The following is an 8,862-nucleotide window of genomic DNA, read 5'->3' as shown; positions in this document are numbered from 1 at the left end:
AATAGCGGTTTTGTTTCAAAACAATAAAGAAAACATGCCTAAAATGTATCTTCCTCGCTGAAAAATTTTCTCGGAATTTAAACCCGTAACACAACATTCTGTAGAGTTTCTTTACGTTTACATTTTCATAAAAGGACAAATAAACCGCCTTGACAATTATAAACGGTACAAACAAATGAACGAGGCTAGTGCAAATAAATCGCTGTTGTAGGCTTAGTTTTTGTCTGTTTTGTTTTTGTTTTTCGTAATTAAGTGAAAAACTGCAATATTACGTTGTCGTGTGCTAATAATTAACTGCCAACTGAAAACGGACAAATTCTGTAAGTACATATCGCCATTTACCGCAGATTACGCGCCTCTGTGGCAACACTTACATCTTTCCATTTTATTTCTAGTTAGATTTATTTTTAATTTTTTTTTCGTTGTTTAATTTCTGGTTACTTTACTATTGACTCCACCCCTCAATCTTTTTTCAGATAATAATTATACGCTACATTAAAGTATATACAAATTCGAATAAAAATATTGAATCAGTACGTAAATGGTTTACAGTTAGTTATATTTCTGGTTCTGCAGTTAGTTTAAATTAACTAAAACTATTTTAGAAGTAATTTTGAAAAATTTAAAGCTATCTCGTTATATTTTTTAAGCAGAAAAAAGAGCTTTGATACTAAATTTTTAAAACATTAACATAGATGTGAAGATGTGCAATGTGTAAACATTTTCTTTCTTATATTTATAAATTTAACACTCGTTTCGCATGAAAAACTCAATTCAATTAATCAACAGACTCAACAATCCTTCCTGACAGTACTCGACTCTTTTGTCGTAACAAAATCTATATCTCGGTCAAAAAATGGTACAACACGTAAATCATTAGAAAGTTTCAAAATCATGATAGTCTTCGAAAGCTGGTTGAAGATACTTTCTTTCAAATTCGCCTTATCACTGATTTTTAAAATACATAAAATTACAGTAGGTAACATGGCTCTGCTCTTTCCGGACTTGACCAAAATTAAAGTAGGTAACATGGCTCTGCTCTTTCCGGACTTGACCAACTCGAGCCAGCCACCTTACGCTAAAAATGCGATTAAAAACATGATTAAAGGCTACGTCGGTTGGCCAGATCGGCAGGGAGGCTCTCGCGTATTAAGAACACTGTCGATGATGGCCCTCGGAGGACACGACATGATTCGCAGAAGGCCCGATTAAGAATAGGCCATGCGAGGTTGACATTACTTTTGGGCCAAAGCCCGCATATGTGTCTGGATTGTAGATAAAGGTTGCTCATGTGTTCCACTCAATTGAACAGCCTTGGCCATATAAAGACCAATAACTTTGGGAACGAAATTGTAGCTGCGATAGTCAATGATCTAAGGAGAAGGATTGAGTCTGTGGGGCACACCTAAACTCCTACAAATCTATTGCACTGAACTAAGGAACTATGAAGGTACAATAAGCCAGAAGGCTGCAGTGCCCGGGGAGCACAAACCCCGCTTCCTAGTATCCTTATCACCATACCATATAAAGAGCGTGTTGGAATGCCACACGATGGGAAAATTGTACTTGAGCCCGCCGACGAGTGTCTAGTTCCGCTGCTCTAATTCTTGGGGGAAACAGGGTTGTGTTATTGGATATTATATAGTAATAATAGTTTTGTGTCCCAAGCGTGTGTTGAGAGTGAATGCATTTATTGGCGTGAATGTGTAGCGTCAAGAGCAAAATATGATTTTCATACCAATGGTCTATATTTGCATACAAAGGAAAAGAAATGTAGAAATTCAAGAAACTACATAGAACAAAATCAAAAATAATATGGACACGACAAAACCTCCGGTTTTACGCAAAAGAATGTAACGCAAAACTAGCGAAAATAGACGGACCCAGTGAAGTAAGTGGTCAACACGAATTTGGATATTGAACATAAGACGAAAAGTTCTTGTCTTGGTTGAACTATAAGGAGTTTAAGACTTGTCACAAAAAATAAATTAAAAATAAATTTTCGCGCCTTCGCCGTAGTTTTAAAGTCGGCGAACGAAATTTAAGTTTCTGCATAGACAACAATAAACCAACATTATTCAAAAAAAAATTTTTTTTTAACAGTATATCACTTTGAAAACTCCTATTTAGGGAGTGTTCTTGATCTCTTGATTTTCCGATATAGATGAAATAATCCAATGGTTGTTTATTATTTATGTGTCGACGGATGTACGCTAATCCTTTGATGCTACAGTAACTACCATGAATGTTAGTAATACAATCATCATTATTCTTATAGTCCAATAGATATGATATTTATCTTTTTATTACCTAATAATTTAACATGTTTATTAAATAATACTTTATTAATTATGTCTGCAATTAAGATACATAATCCTGGTCCGCCTATTTATGAATATTTCGATCACAGATCATCTGCCGTTTTTCGTATAAATTTATTCTTATAATTGAAAACAATGAATGCCGACAATTGTTTACAGAAATTACAAAAATAATAAGCAATTAAATAATTAAAATCAATAACTTATAAGAACGATTGTTATGAAAGAATGATTGTTGGACAAAGAAGAAACGGCTATTTTAGCTGTACCCAGAGATGATGTGAAATGATTCATTTGGTGTGCCTATGAGGATGGGTGTTTTAGTCTGACAGAAGCATTTCGGCTTCCCGACATCACACGGTTTTTTTCCAAATAACTCAATGGCCAGATTCAGGTTGTTAATAACCTTGTTTTTATTCTACCCTTTGACCATAATACTGATCGTACATCAAGTTAATAACCTCCATAGCTTCGCCAGCGGCTCATTAGTGTAGGATCTTGTGTTTTTCCTGTTCTAGTTGCAAGAACCTGCACTTATGTAGACCTTCACAGAAACATAAAATGTGTTCTGCGGTCTCTTCCTGGCAGTATCTGCACAGTGTTTCTTCTGCTTGTATTCCTATCCGGTGCATGTGCTTTCTTAAATGGCAGTGCCCTGTAAGGAGTCCAACCAGAATCCTGGTTCGGTTGCGGCTGCCTTCCAGTAATTCCTTTGTAACTTTTGTGGATGACCTTTCTATGAATCTCTTCGCGTGCCTCATACCTGTGGTAATGTTCCACCAGGCTTTGGATTCATTAAGGATCCATTTTAAGATGTTATGTCACAGTAGGGTCCAGGTTTGAGAGAGTCCATGTAGACTTTCTCTTTGGCCAACATGGCCAACCTTTTTGTTGTCTCTATGCCCCGAATACCCTGGACCCATGCGAGGGTCAGGGCATTAGTGCCGTTGACTTCCGTCATGACCTCCATGCAGTTCCAATCGCTCTTTGTCCTCACCTCCTATGAGGCTAGGCCTTTAGTGCTGCCTGACTGTCAGAGAAGATGGCTAACTTCCGGGAATGTATTCCTAGCCTTTTAATTTCCCTAGCGCAGTGTTCAGTCGCTATGATTTCAGACTAGAAAACTGTAGCATATTTACCTAGGTTTACCATAAGTTCGGTCTTTGTATTCATCCCGAAGACTCCAGCCCCCGTGCCCTTGTCGGTTTTGAAGCCGTCAGTGTACCAGTAGGAGTTTGCCTATATGGCATCAGCCTATGTCTCCTCTCTCAGTTTCCATTGTTCGCTGACATGGCCTATCCTTGCAGATGGTTGCCCATTTATAAGACTGTGAGTTGAGTGACTGCTCTGGCTTTTCCTTGGATTAAAATATGAAGTAGTGGGAGGTTTAACAACACTTCCAGGGCCAAAGTTGGCACTGTGCTCAAGGCTCCAGTGACACAACTGAGACAAGCTTGTCTTTGGATTCCACTTAATATCCTGCTTGCTTTGGCCTGCAGTCTTCGTCCACCACACCACCGACCCAACAGAGATCTAAAACAAAGCATACACTGCAGATACACACACCACTGAAGATGGTGATAAGTCGAAACACGTCTGTCAGACCAAAACAGCAAGGATAGGGAGACCAAAATGAACGGAATCGCCTTTTTTTCAAGTTATTTTGAGTTTGTAGCGATGATACGTCAGCGAGTGGGTAATGAAATAATTTATGGTGTTTAGTGACCGTTAGCCAATGATTATTTGGAGATCTTGAGGTGCGATCTGGTTTGGCGTAGGTTTTAGAAAAACATTTTCTTTATCATGCCAACGTTTCGATCTTTATTGAGCTCATCTTCAAGTCTCAAAGTGTTTGTTTTCCACGTAGATGTGTCATTCTTGTGAGCCTCACTCACAACCTCAACAAAAAACGATCTCCAAATAATTAATGAAATAATGTTGAATAAGTGATTGTTGATATTACTTACAAAAGATGCCCGCAAGTTAAAACTATTTATTTTTAGTAATGCGACCCGATATGAGAATTGTGCTTGAGCACGGCAACGAGCGTCTGATTCCCCTGTTCCGATTCTTGGAGGAATGAGGGTTGTTTGGTTGTAAATAGTAATGAGAGTTTTGTGTTTCTAAAGTGTTTTGAGAATGAATGTATTTATTTGTGTGAATGTGTAGGGTGAGAGGGCCGGTTGCGGAATAGTGAGTATCAATCGACCCTCAATTAGGCTAGCTATATAATAGGTGATGGAGGAATATCGAGTATACCCTAGCCTAGCTGAATGAATCGTGTTTAAATAAGTAAGAATGTATTTAATAATAAGTGCGAGAGTGAATGGATTTAGGCACCGATTGCGTTGAAATTTCATAGCTGTTGGTAACACATGGAACTCAATCTCGGTAACTGGCCGTTTAAGACCGAGGTCTGACCTCGGACTGCCAACACCCTGGGTGGGTGATTCTCCAGTCCTGCCGGTAATTTATCGTAAATAAATTCCGGTGGACTGCGAGAAGTGAGGTTCAAAACTCTATACACGCCTGAGCCGATTTGATCTTATATAAATCAGTAATTAGTGTTTATTTTTACTGGAAAATAAAATAACTAATGCTAGCCATTACCTGGATAGACAAGTTGTAGATGATTAAGCAGGGTGTATTTTATACTGCGCCCCTTAAGAGCAATTGTATTCCCCGTTCTGTGCTTATAGCACACCGGTGAGTCCTGGTTCATCAAGGAATATGGTTAGTACGACCGATTTCTGTGGTTGAATTTCTTCTATGGCTACATTGTACTTCCTAAAGCTCTTCCTCCTACAGTCAAGTGTAATGCCACAGTTTGTTAATAGATATGTTGGTGTCTTCTCTGCTTCTTTGAAGAATCTACACCTGCCGTGTTGAGTTGTGCCAATCTTCTTTAAATGCCCATTTAGTTTGCAGTGTCCGTTAAGAAAACTTGTTAGGATTCGCAGTTTTTTCCTGCTTTCCTTGATATATTATTACTTCTTTCCTTACAAAATTTGGTAGGAGGTTCTTGGATTGTTTATGTCCAATGAGTGAGTTCCATTGTTCCCTCATTTTCTTTTTATCTTTCTGTCTGAGGTGTTCATTGATAGAGTGGTTAGGTACCTATGCCAGTGTTCGGGTTCTATCAACGCTATAGCAGCCTCTTTTCTTGCAAGGGCGTCCGTTTTTCTCGTTGCCTTCTACTCCCAAGTGTCCTGGGGCCCAGCAGAGGCTGACTTTGTTCTGCATACCTAATATGTTTAATTTGGTTTTGAGTGCAACACCATCTTTGAACTAATGATATTTGAGCTTAGTGCTTTGATGGCTCGTTGGCTATTTGACATGATCACCCATGTTCTTGTTTTTGTACCCTTTATTCAAGTTGAATTGAGGACATCTCTCGACTGCGTAGATCTTAGCCTGGAAGATATTGATGTATTTTCCATGGGATCCGAGTAATTGGTTCCAGGATGAATACTCCTGCCTCTGTACCTTCTTGTGTTCTAAATCCATCTGCGTACCAATACGTGGTGCCGTTCTTGAAGGAGGTGCTTTTCTCTCTTTCCCATTTTTTTTGGTACCTAAGTTTATTTGGAAGTTTTGACTAAATTGAAACATACTGTTCATGTCGTCTCTTGGAGCCATGAAAATTGGATGGTCTTTCATTATGTTGTGACTATCTCTCCATTTTAGTTTTATACATGTTCGAGGTTTCTCTTTAATGATACTAATAATAGCTTTATGTGGTGCCCTCATTATCATGTGGTGTATCCCAATACCTTCTCCATACCAACTGTAGGACATGTTCTCATCGCTTCAGTTATATAGATGCATGCAAGTCTCTGAACTTTTGTGAGTTCTCTTCGTTTTGCTATTTGTTCTGCTTTATCGGCCCAGGCTATAACTCCGTGTGTAGGAATATTTCTTACCATCATGGTGTACATCCAAGGCAGGGGTTTCGATCTGCATCCCCAGTTTCTCCCCGCTGTTCTTCTGCACACCATCAAATCTCGTGACGCCTTCATGGTGATGGAGCCGGTATGTTCCTTAAATGTCAGTGTTTCACCATTGTTCTGTGATTTTTAACCCTTTTTGGATTTTGTCACAGAAAGTGTCCTCGAATTTTCCCCTGGCAGCCAGGACTATATCATCCTGACACTTTATCCCTTTACGATCCAGAGTTTCCAGCAATTCGTCAACTTTTAGGCTTCGTAGAAGAGGTGATAGTACCCCTCCATGCGGACATCCTTTAGCTGTGCTGATCTACTTGCATAGTGTCTCTTCCCACACTTGTTTGAGCTTTTCTAGTTCTTAACATTGCTAATAGACAAGTTGTTAGTAGTATTTTAATTGTATGACATGTTTTATGAAGTATTACAAAATGATGTCTGAGAGCAGGGCGGATTAGAAAGAGAAAGCGAGCCCAAGTACTTTGTACTGGACAGTTAGTTTTTATTTATTTATTTATTTTTTTGGTAACAGTGGGAAACATTTTCTTATTTTATTACATAAAATGTATCATTTCAAAATTGATTCTGATTTTAGGTCTGATGCATTCTCTTCAATAACCATAAAAGAAGGATGTCTTTCACGGCTGATGAAGGTTCACTTTCACAAGAGTGTGATTTCAATTCAAACGAAGATAAGAGTGTTTACAGTGATTTTGAAGTTCACGAGCATAAATTTGGGGTGGAAATCAAAGAAGAGGAAGACGAAGAAGACAACAAAGAGAACATTTTACCGGCAAAACAAGGACAACCCAAGAACACGGTCTGCACAGAATGCTGGAAAAGGTTTTCGCGGAAAGTACACCTCCAAAGACATTTAAAAACGCACACGTCCACGGCGAAGTATCACAGCTGTAAATTATGCGACTACAAGGCGCTGTACAAATCGTGCCTACAAGTACACCTTCGCATTCATACCCAGGATAAGCCGTTTGCTTGTACCGATTGCGATTATAAATGTAAAACGAAGCAGTGCCTGACGACACATTCCAGGACGCACACTGGTGAAAGGCCTTATCGATGTAGCCACTGCTCGTACAGAAGTTCACAAATGTCACACCTCAAATCTCACATGAGGATTCATACGGGTGTCAAGCCGTTCGTCTGCGAGATCTGCAAGATGAGATACCCTTACAAAGCGAGTTTTCAGATACACATGAGGACCCATACAGGAGAGAAGCCATTCGTCTGTCCAAAATGCGGATACCGAAGTTCACAGTCCAGCAATTTGAAGACGCACATGAAAGTACATTCTGACGTTAAGCATTACGCTTGTACAGAATGCGATTACCGCTGTTCCTACGCGAGCTCCCTTAAAGCGCACATCCGAGTCCATACAGGAGAAAAACCATACGTATGCACCGTCTGCGATTTCAGAACAACCCAAGCCAGCCACCTGAAAGGCCACATGACCACGCACACTGGCGAAAAGTCGTTCGTATGTGTTCTATGCGATTATAGGTGTACGAGGCCGGAACATCTGAGAAACCACAACAAAATCCACACGGAAGAAAAACCATTCTCGTGCGAAATGTGCAATTACAGGTGCAGGGAGAAAAAGACGTTGAAAGTCCACATGAGAGCCCACACCGGCGTCAAACCGTACAAATGCGCACAATGCGACTATCGCTGCGCTTATTCGGGCGCACTGAAATCCCACCTTTTCACTCACACAGGTGAGAAACCGTTTATGTGCATGATCTGCCGATTTAGATGTGCTCGCATAAGCTCACTCAAATCTCACATGAAGACTCATACTATAACCAAAGAATTTTCCTGTTCTCAATGCGAGTACACGACCAATTTTTCAAGCAATCTAAGAGTCCATGTCAAAAGACATTCAGTGAAAGTTAAGACCGACCACGATTCAATGGTTAAAACAGAAAAATCGGATTAATCTCTTAAAAGATTGAAGTCACTTCGATTTCTATTAGTTACCAGAAAAAACCTTTCTTTGGTCACATCTTTTATGCATTTGCAAATGTTAAAATTATATTCTTCATTCTACTTTACCTTTTCGGAATATACTTTCATTTAAATAAATTAAATCTTCAATTCACTGTTTAAATAAACAGAATGATTGTTTAATAAGATTGATATTTTTTTATTTTATGCACAATTTTTTATTTGTTTTTATTAAAGAACCTATAGTGGTTTCTTGTTTCTCAATTATAAAAGAGAAAATGTGATAACACTAGTAAAAGAATGTATTTTATACATTTTATATACATTGAAAGAAGGGGAAAAATATGTCTTTTCGAAGATTAGTCGAAAGAAACTGGCTGTGCAATGTCTAAATGTCATATCAAAGATGTCATTAATGGTTAATAATTAATAGTAAATAATTAAAATAAAATTAAATTGTAATCAATTTACTTTTTTAACGACATTTCCCAGAACTTGTTCCAAATTAATGTAATACCCATCTATAAATTTTCAGACTTACTTATAATATCCGAAAAGTAATTGATTTTAATATTGAATATTGCTAATCTTAAATGGCTTATTGTTTTACGAACTAGTTCCTTGTTTAATGATCG

General features: G+C 38.4%; 1 protein-coding gene across 2 annotated transcripts; it reads left to right on the top strand.

Annotated features, from left to right (window-relative positions):
- Positions 1 to 214: 214 nt before the first annotated feature.
- On the top strand, positions 215 to 8,394 carry LOC112126126 (gastrula zinc finger protein XlCGF57.1-like). 2 transcript variants are annotated; one of them, XM_024225604.1, is made up of 2 exons: positions 215 to 320; positions 6,861 to 8,394. In XM_024225604.1, the coding sequence occupies exon 2, from the start codon at positions 6,897 to 6,899 to the stop codon at positions 8,217 to 8,219; it is 1,323 nt and encodes a 440-aa protein (XP_024081372.1). In that variant the 5' UTR covers positions 215 to 320; positions 6,861 to 6,896; the 3' UTR covers positions 8,220 to 8,394. The 2 variants fall into 2 exon arrangements, with proteins under 2 accessions (XP_024081372.1, XP_024081373.1); XM_024225605.1 differs by lacking the exon at positions 215 to 320 and adding an exon at positions 2,214 to 2,247.
- Positions 8,395 to 8,862: the final 468 nt, after the last annotated feature.

The sequence above is a fragment of the Cimex lectularius genome, unplaced genomic scaffold (genome assembly GCF_000648675.2).
Source record: "Cimex lectularius strain Harlan isolate CLEC.00 unplaced genomic scaffold, Clec_2.1 scaffold108, whole genome shotgun sequence".
In the NCBI taxonomy this organism is placed as follows: domain Eukaryota; kingdom Metazoa; phylum Arthropoda; class Insecta; order Hemiptera; family Cimicidae; genus Cimex; species Cimex lectularius.
The sequence above is the reverse complement of the archived record's forward strand: the minus strand, read 5'-3'. Positions and strand labels throughout refer to the sequence as shown.

What these genes read in the sequence shown, in the direction of transcription:
- LOC112126126 (XM_024225604.1), top strand. Translation starts at nt 6,897, where the DNA reads ATGTCTTTCACGGCTGATGAAGGTTCACTTTCACAAGAGTGTGATTTC.